At 37.8% G+C, this 18,700-nt stretch overlaps 1 protein-coding gene across 3 annotated transcripts in view; it reads right to left on the reverse strand.

Annotated features, from left to right (window-relative positions):
- ABCD2 (ATP binding cassette subfamily D member 2) overlaps positions 1-18,700 on the reverse strand; it is a 39,225-nt gene that overhangs the window by 17,705 nt on the left and 2,820 nt on the right. For 2 of the 3 annotated variants that reach the window (XM_062491598.1, XM_062491596.1), the window contains exons 3-6: positions 14,587-14,708; positions 11,640-11,808; positions 8,496-8,590; positions 6,908-7,053 (exon numbers count right to left, since the gene is read on the reverse strand). In XM_062491598.1, coding sequence (XP_062347582.1) covers positions 6,908-7,053; positions 8,496-8,590; positions 11,640-11,808; positions 14,587-14,708 — 532 coding nt within the window. The remainder of the gene's footprint in view (positions 1-6,907; positions 7,054-8,495; positions 8,591-11,639; positions 11,809-14,586; positions 14,709-18,700) is intronic. The other variant, XM_062491599.1, reaches the window with a different exon arrangement.

Here is an 18,700-nt window from a genome sequence, read left to right on the forward strand (position 1 = left end):
TGGCTTTGTAATTACAAAATGTTTGTCAAACTTAACCTGACTATGTGCTTTTAAAAAAGCTCAAAGCTTCTTTTTCCTCAATTTTAAATGAAGTTTCACAAACAGTCTGGCACATATATAGATGACTGGAGTAAAAGTTGAGTATGTATCAACACCTCTCAATTTCTCACCCACATTCGGTCCCCTTGGTATCTCCCATAGCAGTAGCTGTGGCTACAGCTTGCTCCAGACATGCACCAGTCTGAAGGCACTAAGGGACCAAAACCCCAGAGAATGCTGAAGTCCTTCACAAACATCAGTTTAGCAACAGCCCATATATGTTGGATTTATGTAAATACTTTTTAAACCTAAGGTAAACCCCAATGCAGCAAGTTGACTACATACTTCAATCTGGAATTTATGCAACATTTTCCTTAATAACACCAAATGCCTGTAAACTGTGCTTTAATCATCTGTGTCTAGCCAGCAGAGAAGACACCTGCCATGTCTTGAGAGGCAGTAGCAGCTAATCCACAAAACCATTTCCCACCTCTGACAATCAGTGTTGGTGAATTTTGTACACAGTGTCCTACCAAGAAGTACTGCAATTAATTGTGAGCAGACAGCACATAGACCTAATAACAAACATTTAAACTTTATAGCTTGGAGTGAGCCTTCAGTGGAAATGGAGAGGTCTCACAGAGCTCCTGGCAGGCAAAACTTCACCCAACTTACAGGGCAGAAAGGCAAGAACTTTTCTGTACTAGATGAGGCAAGATGGAACTTTCATCAATCAGGAAGGGTAAGTGCAAGCATTTCTATAGTAATGCCAAAAAGGTGAAATGAAGAAGCTGTGCCCTGGCCAAGGGGAGAGCCTGACAGCCCTCTCAGATGCCAGGCCACAATTTCTAACAAACAACAGAATTGAGGTAAGCTGTCTGGAACTGATTAATCTCAAAAGAGGACAAATAAGATACAAATAGCAGGCAATCTTTAAAGCATATCTATATCAAAAGAGTATGCAAACTATTGCACACAGTATGAAGTGTGTTGTGTTACGTTTTTTGTTAATGCTTATCTACCAAAGAGCTTTTTCTCATCTGTCAGATAAGTGGTGAACTTTGGAAATAAACACACTGAAAAGGAGCATCTGGAACTTGGTAACAGCAAGTCCAACAGACAGATCCAGTGTTCCAGGGAGCAGGTACAGCATGACATGAGCTGATGGCAAAGTTGATGTGGTGATGCACTCTCAGCAAAATGCAGTGACAATCACTGGTGCAGAGTACAGCTTAACTCCACCTGACTCAATTAAAAAAATCATAGTTAAAGACAGAGCAATATTAGCTGACAACAAATTAGGATGTGCAAAATACAACACAGGATAGAGACATCTGAGCCAATCTAAATGAGATGAGGCAACAGAACTTGTATAGGGATATTTGCACAACACTTCATCCAGGCTACTTCTCCAGCAGACCACACACTAACAAGAAAGTAGTCTGATACAGAAGAACCAGATAGATACATACTCCATTTGAACAAACTTCCATATGTGATACAGGGTATCTGAGAGTGAAACAGCAATTTTGCAAGATTAAATTGTTTACTAATCAAGAACTGTTTCAGGATGAGAGTGGCCACTACTAACCGCTTCATGCTTAAAACAGCATTTGACTTGCGGTATAATCTTCAGTTTCATGTGCTTATAATGTAAAATTTATTTTTATTTTATCACTTTATTGTTTATATCACTTAGAATTGAAACATTCTTGCCTCATTCATCCACATGACGAATATCCTTGAACGACCTGGGGCAAATCACATCAGACATTTGGATAACTCAGTAGGGCTAAGGAGAGGAAAAATATCTCTGTGGCTGATGCAACTTTGTTTTGTATCCAAGGATATTTTTACAACACAGAAGGAAAAATGCCAGACAGGAAAAGACTTGTAAATGAACCCCAAATAAAATACCAGAAATAGAGCAGATGTATGCAAAACCAAACAGCTTAGGAGGGCCAGATAAACCTTTAAATTGTTCTATTGTATAATGTCCTAGCATTAGTAAGAAGGCAGTAAGATATACTTAGGTAAATTTTAAACAACAAAGAACAAGCAACATTTGATACTAGTTTATCTTTGGTTGCCTCCCTTTTAGCACTTGATAACCCTGGTTATCAAATGAAAGAAAGAAATGTTAGAGATCTACTTGAATGAGCAATAGCAAGAGAGGGAATACAGAACTGGGCCATTGCTGTAACTGCTGAGAAAGTGGGTAGGTCTTCTACTAGAATGGTACACACAATAGTAACAAAATGGCACACAGAATAATAACCAAAATAAACCATGCATGCTACTGGAGAAACACACCTCTCACAAAAATACCCAAATTACAGTAAAAGCAAGCTGGAGAGAAAGAACAGTGACAATGGATGAGGAGGTGAAGTAAGTACAGTGTATTAGTCCAGGCTCTGTGGTAATCAGGCCTCAAGAAAGACAGAGAAAATGCTGATGGACATTTTAGGCATGTGCTGTTCTAGGAAGAGTTGAGAGTCACGATCAAAGGTTATGGAACTAAGAGAGACTGCAGGAGACATTCCTCCATGCAAGTAAGACAATATGACACAGCAGGCAGAAAATGATTAACAATTTATATCAATAACCCAGTGGTAATTAGAGCTTTACTGCAACTTACAGTGCAGAGATACTGAGGAACATTCCTGTGCTGTTGTCAAGGCAACCTGCAAGTATGTAGGTGTGCAATTCTGGTGGCATTTATATCAAACTAAGGAAATGAGAGCCAACATGTGCAGAATCTGTTTCCTTACATCTTAAAAAGCTGAGACTTTTAGTTGGAGAGCAAGAAAAGCTGGAGTAAATGCCAGGAGGAATTGCGTGCCAGAGCTCTCTTACTCAATGAAGATGGAGTCCCCTCCCAAGTATAAGACCAACAGAGTAGAACCAGGGTGCAGTCTGGAGAAATAGGCTACTTTCAGATAGGTTGTCAAAGGCTAATTCCTGAAGTGCTTCAGATACATCTCGTGTCACTCTACAACTCCCTGAAAAGAGGTTGTAGTCAGGTGGGGTTGGTCTCTTACTCCAAGTGACAACTGACAAAACCAGAAGACACAGTCTTAAGCTGCACCAAGGGAAATATTGGTTGGATATTCAGAAAAAGTTATTTATGGAAAGAGTGATAAAGTACTGGAATGGTCTGCCCGGGAAGGTGGTGGAGTCACCATCCCTGGATGTGTTTAGAAAGAACTGGATGTGGCACTTGGTGCCATGGTTCAGGTGAGGTTTTAGGGCATGGGTTGGACTTGATGATCTTCAAGGTCTCTTCCAACGCAGTGATTCTGTGATTCTGTGTGTGGTATATCTTCAACATCAGTACTCATGTTACCCACTGCATACTTCTGTTAATTATTTATTATTTAAAATGATATTTCTGGATTTTGATTTGAACCATGATTCCTTACCAGCTGGAGTGCCACAAGTGTTTATTTTCTCATTCATGCTACATTCTTGGCCAGTTGATTCAAAGGAAAATGCAAAGAGGTGGTTAACACAAATTAATTTTACTTTGCAAAAGAGGGACAGAGAGAAGTAAAAGGGGTAAGAACATATACTCTGCCAGTTACTGAGTCTCCAATGAGATCTGACAACTCTGTTGACGTGTGACCAGTTCCTAGCACTGAAACAACAAGCTGCTTCAGGCACCAAATGATGCTTAAAGGATCTTCAAGCCTCCATCTGTCCTGCCTGCCCCCCTTCTGCACACTCTCCTCTTGGATAGACCTGTCAGGGACAGTGGCAGAGCCCCTGAAATTGCTGGGCTTTTCCCACCCTGCCCCCAAAAGGGCAGCTTGTCCCATCAGCATCCACTAGAACTGCAACTGATTACAGATAAATTCTGCAAGGCCTAGTCCTACTTAAGGGGAGAAAAAAAGTCCTCACAATGATTCACAGCAAAAGACTAAAAAAGCAGTATAATTATGCTAAGTAATCTAAAAACCTAAAAAGACAGGGATTCTTAAGGCTCAGTTTTAAAGCCTACAAACCACTACGTAATGCTAACTACAAAGTGCCTGCAGTATGGATGAAATTTGGAGTATACAATCTGAAGCTAATTCATATTTTAATAAATCATAGTTTTGTATGTAGCTTTTGAACTTGAAAAAGACACCCTATTTCCCACACATTTCTGGAATACTATGCTGGAACATTAAAAAAAACAGAAATGAAAAATAAATATTTTCAGTGAGCTCATTTTTACTGTGGAGTATTCTATTAGTCAGTAGTCACTGTATTCTCCACCATTCATGTGTGCAGATGAGCTTTACCACACTTGACTCAAAATGGGCTGATGCAGAATTAAACTCAGCCACAGGAATGCAGATGCTTCAATGGTAACTGTCCACTAATGGAAAGCCATCTTCTGTGTCCTAGACCAGAGATGTAATGTACCTACATAAACACAGGGATGACATCCTAACTTGCTGCTCTGCTGGACATCCACCAATTCAAGAGCTTTCTGCTGTACCACTGTTTCAACTACTCACCAAACAAAACAGTGAGGTAGGCTGATGCCAGGTTGATCCCATCCTACTACCTCCCAGTTCCTGTCACTCTGAAACATTTCCCAGAACACTTCCCAGACTGAGAGGAACAATTTTCCCTAAAGTTACGATGAAATACAAACATGATGAAATGTAGGCAGGGCTCACTCTATTCTCCAGTCTAGAATTCACAGAATTATGTCTAACAAAAATAAACAAACAGAAGGCAATCTTGATGAAGCAGCAATTTGCACAGTGTTAATAAGCAAAATGGTTGCACCAGCAGGACCTTACAAAACAAACCCCTTTAATTTGGGGATTTCAGGACAGTTTAAAAACCAGAACAAAAATTTTAAATGTATACTAGAGCCAGGGACAGACAAAAAATCCTGAGTGAATGTGTGATTTAAGCCACAAATAAAAGAACTGTTAAAACATTCACTGGTAGATCACAGGAAAAAAAAAAAAAAGGCAATTCACACAAAAGCCCTAAAACTCCAGCAGAACTATTGCAAATCTTGTCCTGAATGTACAAACTTCAATGTAAAACTGGATACCCTTCAAGTAATTCTTAGTATCTCAGATATTCATCAAAGACTCTGTATGCCCAAAGAACAAATACACTGGCAAAAAAGTAATGGATACTCAAACAAACTGTGGTCTTTTATCAACCCCTTCAGCCACATTCACCCAGAAATCCCTACAAGATTCAGTCTCAGTCCCTGTCCAAATACAAGACACTTATGAGTGACAGGCCACATTTCTGAGTGTACAAAACACACTCTGACACAGCTGAATTGTCCTCCAGAGCAGACTTCAGAATCTTCAGCCACAGTCAAGGTGCAGCACTTCTGCAGGAGAGCCCTCTCTATCATTCACTGTTGCCCCATTTACCCAGACACTGCTCTGTCCCCAGGGAAGGGAAGCACAGAGCTCACAAAGAGCCCCAGAGCTGAGCTAAGGCAGTGTTCCTTGGATGCTGCAAGGACACCACAGCAGGACCCTTCCTGTGGGGGATGCTACTAGAATGGACTGCATATGCCAACCCCTACACGGCTTTGGTCACAGAGGGCTGTGAAAAGACTTTGGGTGAATTCTGACTAAAACTTTTTGAAATGTTTCACAGAAGAGGTTTGCTGGACAAATTCTTCCAGCACTGCAAAGTTAGGGGAAGCAGCTAACAAAGAACCATGTTTATGGAAATGAAAACTCAGCAGATGTGATGCAATCCCCTCAAGCACCACCTTGGCAAATCTGCCTGAATGCAAGGTGAGTCTGTTTGCTTTCACAGAATAAAGGGAAAGTAGGTAAGGGGAAAGGGCTGTAAGCAAGGCAGCCAAAGATGTTGGGGCTGGGATCAGACAGAGGAAGGAAGTGGCTGAAACTCAAGATTTTCTTAAAGAAAAAAGTTCAGATTCGCTTTTGTTCTGAGTAAACCAGTTTTAAGAATGTTCCACGCAATGGGTATTCTGAAATGTTTTGAGAAACATTTAATAAAGGATTTTGCTCCAAACTCCTGAATAAAAGTCTTGAGCGAATCAGAAAAATGACAATGGCTAACAATAAATTATACATGTATTTGAAAAAATCATAGAGCAGTGTTCTTTGCTACCTTCACCTGCAGCACGGAAAATCTACTGATCAGTTCAGTAGATTCCATTTATTTAATATCTTGCACTTTTTAAACAAGGCTACAAACTGTTACCGTGAATACTTCTTTTGCTCATGGGAAGAAGTGAACTACAGGAAACAAAGATTCAGTGTTTGACATTGCTTTTGCAAAACAACATAGTTAGAGGTCTCTAAGGAGATACTCTAGAACCAATTGCATAAGTGTATGTACTAAGAGTCCAAAGGCATGTCAGAGTACAAAGAAAGCACAACAAAGCCAAGCCCCATTAGTGAAATGAGCACATATTATTAAAAAGGCAATCTGCAGTTACTGTAGGATTGGATTGTGGACTTGCAGTGTGAAAGCTAAATTTTGGTTACTTCGACACTTGAGAATCAAACCACTCTCACTTTTTCTCGATCCTTGGTTTTAAAAGAAATCAGATTTGAGATACGCCAGGTCTATTTCAAATTTCTTTCAGACTCCAGTCCATTCCCATGATCCCAATTATCCAGGACTTTAGCCATCTGAGGAACACAGGCTTCAACACAAGTGTATGTGAGCCCTTTCCAATGACTAATAATGTTGCATCACCAATGAGAAAAGATCTCTTTTGATAAACAGACTTCACGCACCTGAGGTTGTGCTTAGCACCTCTCAACTTGGATGTACACATCACAGATTAGAAATATGAGAAGAAGGGTCAAAATTCCTTTAACCAAATAAGAGGCATCACCTTCAGCAACTCACATACCTTTGTGGTATATAGAACATGTGCTGTGGAGGGGGCTTGTAGAGAACTCCTTCATACACAGGCCACAAACCACTTAAAATTCTGAAGAGTGAACTCTTTCCACAGCCATTGGGTCCAGTGATTAAAAGATTCATCCCCTCCTCGACCTGCAAAGGGGATGAAAATGCAAAGATGTTACTACACAGTGTATGTGGCACAAGAGAGTCTAAGACCCCTGAAAGGGGTTACATAAGCATTTATATAAAATTATCAATCAATTTCATTAATAAGCTGCATGTATTCATGCAACTATTCTGGAAACAGTGGCATTAGATAAACTATGTGGGCTGAGATAATGAAAATAATTTCTATTGTATCTGACTATCTGTATGTATATCTGAGTATATTATGTAAACTAATGGTTACAGTAGTAAGCAGCAGTAATATTTACAGTAATATATTATTATATTCATGTAATGTAATATGTAATATGATTATATTACAGCATCAATACATCACAGTCAGAATCAATTGTTCTAATGCAGATTAGTCCAAGGGTGTTAACAGTGTTTAAAGCAGTATTGTGCCTATCTCTGATATTACTTGCAGGCATGGGAGGCCAATCAAGTGATTTGGCAAATTTATTTCACGTTACCATTTCCCACCTTTGTTAACTTGGCTGTGATGCCAAGTGATTTTTTTTACTCATTTGACTATTATCCTGTGTGTGTATATGAGTGTATATTTATGTTTAATCACTATGTCATTATCTATGTTTTACAGAATATACTGACTTCTATATTTTCTTTGTTTCTGTCTCTTGAGACAAATTAATAAAGAGAAATATCTGCTTGATCATATGGTTGTAATTTTACAATTCTGAAATTCCTACACTGAAGTTGTTGCAAGTTTTGCCATAGCTAGGACCCTTTCCTCCTAGTTCCTAATTCAGAGGAAAAGGAACATCCTGCTTTAGCTAAATTAAAAGATCTGCTGGAATTGTTAAATTTATTTCTGAAAACTTCAACTCTTTTTAAAAAGAACAACATCTGCACTAGAACATCAGATCAGGATACATATGGGAGAAAATCAGTAAAGGTCATTCATTAAAATTGTGAGCAGGTACCAAGAGGTGTCTGGAATAGGTTTTTAAAAACAATACAAGTTTGTACTGAGTAAATGCTCCCCAACAGGACTTGTGAACTATGCCATAGCTATTAGTTGGCACTGTTCTTTTTGGTGACCAAGAAAAACTATGGGTTTGATTTTTTCACTGTTGCTGTGGCCTCAGACTTTTAAAGGAGCCTTTGTGAGTAAAGCATCCCAAGGTGACTGACATTACCTAAACATGGATGCATACTCCCACAGACACCTTTGAAAATCTCAGGTCAGTTTTTCACCTGGCAACAGCAACAGAAATCCTCCCTTTTCTTTCTCTGAGCAGGACAAACCACATATGTCTGCCTCTATTGAGCTACTATGCCTACCTTTCTGGACTTCCCCTTTTATCCATATGCTCCTCCAAGTACTTAACATAAGGTATATGAATTCTGTGCTGTTTATGTTAATGTGATGGCAACAATCAGAAGATTCTTGCATATCATCTTACTTTGAAGTTCAGTCTGGAAACCACCACATCGCCATTCGGAGTAATTATAGGAACATTTTCACAAATAATTCCTTGATCAACATCAATTACTCTCCCTAGAAAGAAAAAAAACCCCAAAAATTAGAGTTTGTGAAGCCCTCCATTAAGCAATCCCTTGTGACAGCCTCTGTGCACAACTGAGTATATTTTCAAGTAAGGACTGGTGTTTGAAAGAGCTCTTTTATGTGCTCCAGGTTCCCCTAGTGGAAAATCTGGATAATAAAGCTTAGGTAGTCCAAAAGACATTGTCAACAGTAGCCAAGAATATGCAACAAAACCTAAATTTGATCCTAAACACAAAGCATCATAAATATATGATGCACTATAAAGATGTGTTCATTCAAATTCTACTTGTATTTTCTGTATTCTGTTTTAAATAGCTATTTAATACCAAGCAGTAAAAAAGTTCATGGATAGCTTTAGCCACAGGCAAACCTGTTAACCTTTTTCTGAGGATTTAATTAGGAATCACTACCAGCTCTGAAAGTTGGAGCACCTTTCAGCCTCCTCCAGCAACAAGAATAAAGGGAAAAAAAATTACTGGCTCGTTTCCATCTCTTTTTGATGCCACAGACACTGTAAACGTGTCTTGTAAGTATTTTCAGAAACTCATGTAACATTTCAGTCAGGTAGATAGCTTGGCATTTGGATTTCTGGCAAATTAAATATACAATCTCTACTGGATATCTGGTTACTCTGTAATACAAGGACTTTGATATTAACTGTCCTGGAAACAGTAAAAGGATGAAACTATTTTCTCAGTCAATGGTCTTGTCTAACAGAACTCAATCAGTCTGATTCCTAGAAAAATATTAGAAATTACCTTTATAGACAAGATGCAAGGGAAAGACATTTCTCTTTGTATTAGAAAACTGTTTATTTATAACTTGAACTAATCTGAACAAAGAAAAATGGAACAAAGACCAAGTAAGTTAGTTAATTTTAATAGGCTCTGTTAGCATTTCCTTCATTAAATTTAGTCTTATATTTTTCATCTAGAGGCTCCTTGTTCAATTGCTTTCAACTTTGCCAAACTATAACAACCTAGGCAGAAATTTTATGCCATGTATCAGTCCAAGCGTTCTTCTTTCATAAAATAAATTTTACTTACAACAGCATGAGATTATAGGGAAAAAGTGCTTTTCTGCTAAAAAGAAATTACTTTGATACAGTGAAGACATTGTAGTTAAAATAAATCTATGATAAAATACAGTCAGATAGTAAGAATTAAGCAAACCTAATTCTCATTTCCTAATCCTAACTTTGCAGCATTTGATTGCAACTTTTGCATGCTTTTAAAGTACATTTATGTGTAATCAGAAATAAAATTTGACAGTATTTGTACAAGATGTACAAAGTTCTGTTTAATTAAAAAAATTCTGAATTATTAAATATGCTATAAGACAATATTAATATCTGTAAAATTATCATTTTCACACTCATTGACAACAATAAATGCAAGGCACAAAACAGACTTTGCTTAGTTACAAAGACTTACACTGGATGATTCAAAAGTAAATAAGTATTACGGGTTCAAAGAGCCATTGGGGAAGCTGAATATTTAGATTTTTCTTCTCTAACAATGCAGATGCATACAGGTATGTGAGCATGTGTACTTTTACCCACACACTATCCACTCCAGGGATTTTTAAGTATTGTGACCAAAAGCAAGGGGGAAAACCAGTATTACTGTAACACCTGTCATCAAAAATGTGGAGCCTGTGGCCTAGATTCATCTGGCCTAAATTCTTCTTAAATCCCTGTGCACAATGCTTGGTCTTGGCTAGCTGCCTCTGAGAGCTACAACTACACAAGAGCAAATGCTAGTCACCATGGCTTAGGAGGAATTCAGACTGGACAAGAAGTGACTGCAGTGGAATGAAAATCTTGGGAAAAGGTTGCAGAGAAAAGAGGAGTGGGGTTTAGACATAGCAGACCTAAAGTGAACATGAAGAGCACACTTGCATATCTGAACTGTATTTGGTTTTGTTTTAAACACAGTTATCTAAAAAGAGCACCCAGATTACTTAGCTGCCCCAGGAACTGCAAACCTTTTCTCATGTACATGACAAAATGCAACAGCTATAAAATGTCCTTTATTTTAACATCAGCCAAGTATTACCAAGATCTACAAGATTAAGACATCAGCTATTTCCATACCTATCCATCACACTTTATTATGATGAACCTTGTTGGAGGACCTTTGAGAAATATGAGCTGAAGGGCAGCACTGTTGAAATCACTGCAAGAAGTTATTTCACAAAGAGCCCTCTGGGGCCTATAACTCTACTGAGGCTTAACTTTTCAAAAGCTAAAGGAAAAGAACGAGGGTTTTCAACACCACAGAGGGGTGCAGCAGAAATGGTATGCTGGGAAAATGAGGAAAAACCCACTGCAAAAGCTGCCTTTGAGTACTTCAGAGAGAGAGGAGCTGGATGCAAGCGGCAGAGAGAGGTGGCACATAATGGAGCACAATAAGAAATGGATGGACACAGAAAATGCTCCAGGGAGGGTGGAGACAGAAAGTCAGTGGCATCAGAAAGACACAGGATGGAATTGAGAGGGAAAAAGTAGATACTGATCAGATCATTTGGGAGATGAGGAGAAGGTTAAAATTGCCATTTTCAATTGAAGATTCCCATTAAATTATGAAGAAATGATCACAGGCTGATCTTAAATCATGGAAAACCTAGTATTTTTGGGAAAAACTACTGAACTAATCTTTTTCCTCCTAACTCAACCGAAATAATGTGATGGCTGAAGATGAAAATGTTACAGTCCCCATTTTCTGAAGAAAATGAATGGTCTGAGGAAAACAGGCACTGTCACCATCACATCACCACTACATGTAATAGTATAGCTGAAATGCCTTTCCACTTATAGTTTTTACAGAAAACATTTGAGCCATGTGTATGAGAAAAGCACACCATAAGGACAGAGTTATAAGGTAGCAGGGGGTTAAAATGAAAGGCAGCGTGGTCTCTGGGGCATTAAGGCTGAGAGGCTGATTACTTACAGAAAAAAACCCTCTGTTCACCACCTGTCCCACTGCTCCATGCCTCCCCCACCACCTCTGGGAAATTCATACAAATATGAATTAATTACCTTTGATTTCTAAGGGTCCATCAATGTGTAACTCTGCTTTATCTTCGCTCCTGCTGCTGTTCACGGACCCTTGAATAACAGCAGTTCTTTTGTAGATGCCTCTCTTCACCTCATCAAAGACTTGAAACATGTTGTAGACACGGGCAGTGTAGCCTGCTAGCTCAGTGACCTGAGAAACAACAAACACCTCATTTCAGCTGTACTCCACAAATTCTAACAAATTAAACGTTTGGCCGAAGATCAACATGAGCAACAATGTTGATCAACACCTACTTATTTCATTCCTTGAAATTCTAATCACCTGTAGCTCCTACCAATCACCAGAAAGAACAGTCTGAGTTAAGCCCATGTAAGGTATGATAACTCCAATAAATGAAGAGGTTGTAGAGACTGCTCATTTCTGTAGTCTTCAATGAACAGAGAACAGCTACTAACATATCTGAAAACAAAGAGGCTGGTACACAAAAAAAACCCCTAAATCTCTTCATTTTCCACCAAAAATAGAAGTCCACAGAAGTAAGAAAAAAATGGCACCTGTAATTACTTACATTCACTTGCTTGTATTCCTGAAACCTGCTGTGGGAGAAGTGTGTTTTTCTGTGTAAAAGAGGCAGCACCAGAGCATCCTAACCTAAAATACAGTCCAAACCAGAAATGAGTCCTCTATCAACTGCATACTAAATCTGACACCTCAGAATAAAACTGGGCATTTTTAAGGTGGTGAGGTCTCTTTCAAAGCTTTCTCCATTTATAGTTTTTGGTTCATTTGTCACAATTTTCACCAGGTGAGGAAAGAAACAACAGATCTGTGGACCTTGTAACTTTCTATTCATGGGCTATTTAAGAGCTTCCAAAGAACTGCCTCCATCTGCTGGTAGCAAAGAATAAAGCCAAGGCCTTTTATTTTAAATGTAATGTTAGACGGTTTTAAAAGGATACATTTTTATACAAAATGCAGAGAGGATAAAAATAGCAACAAAATTAGACCAAGATTATAAAACCCTTGGCTTGCTGTGCTGAATAGGTACACCCCATAACTGAGTTCACCCACTGCGGTGTATGTAATTCTAAGATTATTTGAAATAACTGGAAATAATTCCACAACTCTTCTGTAAGTTTCACTACTTGTGCCAGACTCAGAAGTGAGTGCTAGTTCCAGCCACACGACCATCGCTTCACTGGAGGATGGAGAGAATCCTGTGATATATTAATGTGATAAAATGTGATAAATTAAACTTGTACCAGTGTCCCAGGAGAACCATAAGGTGTAGTTAGCTTCTATACCATGACTGGAGAAACTCACTTTGTTCAAACACTCAGTAACTAAAGACCAGCACCTAAGCTATTGACTGTAAAGAAAAGTTGAGCCCACTTCATCTGCACAGTGAATTACACTGACTTGAAGGAGGCTGGTGGAGGAAATGGGCAAGAACTGGAACTGCACTGCCACTGATGTGGGTTGAAGATCCCTGTCCTTTGAAACTGCCTGAATTACAAAACATGAATGACAATGTGGTTGAAGTACTGCAGTGTCTCTTGAAGGGAAGCATAAATGTAAAATTAAGATGGAAATTCATAGAACTGCTCTTTGGTCTCATGCTGTCTGGATTAGTATCTTACCACTTTATAGACAAAGTGAGTTTGTTCAGTTCTTCCTCTACTGTTTTGTGGGTACTTTTTTTACCAAAAAATAAAACCATGGTTTTTCTAAGTCCTCATGTATATTATATAAATTACTTAAATGCTGAAAACAAAGCAGATATTACACCAGTATATAACAGGTTATCTAGCAGTATCTTGAGAGCAGAGATCAAGCAGGGGAACAGCTAATAGAGAACAGACCATCAAAAATGACAGATCATCAGAAGGACTCTGGCTGTGTCAAAGTCTGTATTTGAAGGTGCCAAACTACCCCTCCTCTGACAATTTACAAAGCTGTAGCTGTTATGGCTGGATTCCAAATAACAGAATCCATAGTCTTTGATTAGCTGCCTAGCTAATGTGTCCCTCCTCCCACTGCACTGGGAAAAGGGGTTCCCACCAAAGGGACAAGCAAACACCAATTAAAATATGAAGAACAAACATCCAGAAGGAAATGTTGAGATTAACAGCACTGCCTCCCTTTTCTGCGGTTTAACAGATGGAATTTAAAGAAATCCACAAAAGAGACAACAGATCAAAGCCCAGCTCTACTGGAATTTGGGAAGAACCTGAAACAGGATCTCTGATCTTCTAGATGAATATTCTGTACTTCTAGACTACTTGTACTGTCAAGGTGAACTTCTTCCTGCTAAAATTTCTCTATTCTGAAAAATTACTTACAATTTAACAGGTTCACAAGACACTGATAACAGCCTTACAGTTTAAGTGGACCAGAAAAAAGTATTCAAATTCTCCTTGTTTTTCACACAGAAAGAGGTTGCCCCATCTCTGGAAAGATTCAACGTCAGGTTGGATGGGACTCTGAGGAATCCAATGACAGTTGAAGATGTTCCTGCTCATGGTGGAAGGGTTGGACAAGAAGACCTTTAACGACTCTCACAAGTGAACTATTTTATGTTTTTATGACACTTCAAGCAGAAGAATCCCAGTACACTGAAGGCAGACAGCCTGAATTCAGGTCTGTGCTCCAAACAGAAAAGGAATTTGAACCTTTGTCATTGACATTCCAGGAACTTCTGCTGCTGTCTGATGACACCTGAACACCTGATGACACAAGTATTAAAAATGATATCCACACGTTGCATCATGCAGGCAACTGTGCACTTTAGACTTTGTCAACTTAACCCTAAAGATCAAACTAGCAGTTTGAAGACCTCCATGGATTTAGTTGCAGTAGAACTTGTCTTTAAAAACTGCACTACATTTTAAAATATTTTATATTAAATGTAAATGGTTTTTTTTCTTTTTTTCCTCTTCTGTTTCATGCATGCAGAATGTACAGTACCTCTTTGTATGAAGACATAATCCTTTCAATAGCATCTGCTCCAGAGATCAGCAAGTTTCGTGATGTAGTAAAAGCTTCTGTTCTTTCACTAACCATTGCCTGTTTCTGGCCATCTTCCAACTCTGAATGTAAAAATAAAAAAAAAAAGTTTCGTTAAAATATTCTGCTGAAAATTATTTCTACAAACTAAATTATTATTGCAATGTGAGATATTATAGGGCAGGGTTGTTTCTTTCTTTAAGAAAAAGTTAACTCTATGAAAACAACCTTTCAAAAAGAACTGGTGAATGTAACTACCATAGCTTGGTCAAAAAGAAGAATTGGAAGCATATGGAAATAATCTTGTTAGGCAAAACATCCTATTATTTTATCTATTTATCTACATGGATCAGTTTCCTTTTAATATATCACCATATAACATACATTTTTCAAAATATGTAAAAAGTGAAACCCAAGCAATGATCTGAAACAGATTTTTAACATGATTTGCAACATTTTTTGCGATCATTAATTTCCAGCCTTACTTATTTACTGACTTCATACAGAAGGAACCCTTTGCATTTGTGTAAATCTGGCAACATGACTATATTGCTGTAAGAAAGCAATAAACTCTTTTGGTACCAAAGACATGGTTTCAGCAGGATAACTTTCCCTCACAATAAAGTTTCACTCTTCATCTGACTTCAGAACAAAGCTGTGAGGCTTTATTTATGACACTGCATCCTGTTAACAGGAATACTCTATCTCCAAAGAAAGGACTTGTCTCATAAGAATGTCAGCAGCATTAGGAAAGGAGAAAACAGGAGCAGAATTTATAGAAGATACATGAGGTACATTTAGCATATCTACATAGAGCATCTTGCTACCATAGGTCCCATAGATTCAACTTGCAAGGTTTGTTTCCTGAAGGAAACAAGATTTAAAAAGAAGTGACTGACTATTCTGAGGCTAAATGTTGTTTCAGTGTTTATAATTGCAGCTAAAAATCACTGGTGTAGTAAACCAGTGGTGCACAGTAAACCACTCCTAAAGATTTTCCACAGAAGATATTTACAATGAAAGATCTAAAGGGTTTTCTGCATCATTTTGCAGAATGGAATCTGGATATTATTTTTATTCCTCAAGTTTGTAAAGGTTTTCTTTAAGGCTTTTTTTAAGCTGATTCTAGGAATCAGGCTAGGCAGGGTAATAGGTGGATCCACTGTGGAAACTCCTGTACTAACAATTGTTATGAACATGTGTGTTTCCACAGTGCTCATGATCAAGAAAATCTAAGAGGAATTCCCTGCAGGTGTAATGCAACCATAAATTTCATGGGCTAAGTCAAGCAATAAAAGAGTAGAGCAAACAGCATTTTTTTACTCTCACTTCCCTGACAGATCAGACTCTAGAAATCTGGTGTCTGAGAATCTACAGGCAGTACCAAAGCCAGATGTATCTTTCTGTCTTTATTAGTTAAATCTAAATGTTACTCTGTTTTCATTTACACATCCATAAAGCTATTCCTACATAATTAGATCACTGAAATACATTGTATTACAGTGAAATACACTGGAATAATAACTTAATATGTAATTAATTGTATATTAATTAATATATTGATTATATATTATTTTATTATTACAGTGAAATACACTTAAATCATTATCTAATATAATAATAATTACACCAAATTAATTATTTCACTGTATTTCACTGAAGTACAATGAAATAATTATTGAAAAATTTTTAAAAATTGCTACATCATAACTTTTCATATATATGTGTGTTTATGTGTATATGCATATACACACAGAAAATCCTATGTTATTTTTCCTGGTTTTAATTATGTTTTTTTACTTCAGTTCTACATCAGCCTACTGTCAACTAGTTGTATGCAATCTTGCTGAGACACAATGAGAGACATGCTTTAAAAAAAATACAGAAAAGCTCTTGCAAAAGAGAGATGACAAAATTCTCACTGATGTGGCTCTCACTTTAAAAAGTAACTTCCACTCCAAGAAGAATATATTTAATATATAGGGAGAACTCAGTTAGTTCATTAGTAAAAAAGGATTTGAAATTTGTTTACTTGTGACACAACCAATTTTTGCTGATCTTGTTGGTATTATAGCACATGCAGCCTATGCTAAGTAGAACCACCACAATTAAATCATCTAGCAATCAGCTATGGTTTAACTACACTGATGCAGCACTCCTCCTTAATGTAAATGCAGTATTTACTGATGGCTTCTTCCAGCACCCAGGCCAGCTCATCCAGCAAGAGTTTAAGGATCACTACAAGCCACTACATCAGACAGTTTAGGGATATTTAAAAATTGAAATTATATAGAATTTATGAGCATTTCACAGCCCAGAAAGACAAGTTCTTCTATTATATAACTCACCGATATAATTTTTCTTGAACATTTTTCATATGGCTGGCCTCCTGTGTTTGAAATTGTCACATTTTAACAGACTGTCTCTCTTTCATACAGAAGCTAACTTTTCCTTTTTCCTCTTCATTTATTTCATTGTTAGCCATATTTATTTTATAAACAAAACTAAATGTTCACTGTGTCTAGAGAAATCAAAGTCTTGCTTCAAAAAATAGTTACCCTCCATAAGCCGATACACAACATTTGGAATGTGAATGGTTTAATATAAAAAGAATGAGAAATGTTATCAAACAGAAATCTTGCCTTTGTCACCTAAATTCCTCACTGAAATATATTACAAAATTCTAAAATTCCAGTCAGAAATATCACTGTCAAAAGAATATTCTTTTATTACTGAAGATTTTTTTTTTACTTTTTCTTTCTCCTTCATGAAGAAGTGTACAAAATCTATGGCTTTACACCTGTTGTCTAAAGTCAGGCCATGGTACCAGTTTTGTACATATCCCTGATTCTTTTGATTCATCCTAAATCGAAAAATCGACTACCTCTTCCTTCAGATGTGAACAAACTTGTGTCTGATCTGCTGAGGCAAAAAGCACCGTTTTCTCAAGTAGGTCAATGGTAATTTCAGGTGTGCTTTATTCTTTGAATACCTGTAATACCTCAAACTGGTCTTGACAGTTCTGCCAGTGTTGTTTGTGAACCAAACCATTATCACCATTATGGTAAGCCCCAGGACTCAATAATAAACCTTATGTTTTAATAGTTTAGGTTGCTGGCAGCAAATATAATTCTGCTTTACAACATGAGGCACTGTTGCATCTTTGTTTTCTCTCACATTTGAAATGCATTTAACAAAAGAATAAACACGAGTAACAGGAATGTTATCTAGTTTAGCATGAACACAAGTCCTTTTCTATTCATGCTCTAATACCAAGGAGATATTTACAACATGCAGTTAGGAGCTCCTTTTCTTGATTGTACCACCATTCCCATCCAAGCAGAAAGACTCTTATCACTTTTTCTGTTGTGCTGATAACCTTCACTGTTAGATGAAATGCCTTTGTACAGCCTCTTCAGTTTGGAACAAGACATCCTGATATTTTTGAAGCTGTTCCCAGGGATGCCAGCCAGGGTGCTGCTGTAGTGCACTCCTAAGCCACGTGATGGGCAGCAGCTCAGGGAGCTGAGCACTCAGCCCTGCACTGGCACAACATTTTAAGCCACACAGCTGAACCACGTGGGCACTGCACGAAGCCATCCCACAGCTCACACCAAGCCTGCCCACTTGGACAGTCCTGATTGGGAATGTAACTTCCAAAAACAAACAGAATTACTGCACAGAAAAGAATTCACTCATTCCTAATTCAAAGTACACAGTTTAGAACTGATCCTTCTGAAGACCTTGTAGGATTCATGTTACAGGAATCCTAGGAAATTCGTAATATATTAAGTTTTAATTGTGCATGAGGAAGCCTGTTAAACCAAATTAATCAATAGCCCTCCTTAACACCCTTCTTTTTGCTATCTCTTGTTTTGTTTTGTATTTAATAGCATCTGCAGTAACAACACTGTTTGAGTCTCATTTCACTTCCAGGAAAGTTGTGGTAGGATGTCAAAAATGATACCATCCTAACCTGGAATCTCAATTTTACCTTCTCATCTCCCAGAGTGTCAGGGAAAATCAGTGGTTTCCAACAGGTCAACACTAAGAAAAAAATTACTTATAATTACTA

This window comes from Cinclus cinclus, chromosome 4 (assembly GCF_963662255.1).
Source record: "Cinclus cinclus chromosome 4, bCinCin1.1, whole genome shotgun sequence".
In the NCBI taxonomy this organism is placed as follows: Eukaryota; Metazoa; Chordata; class Aves; order Passeriformes; family Cinclidae; genus Cinclus; species Cinclus cinclus.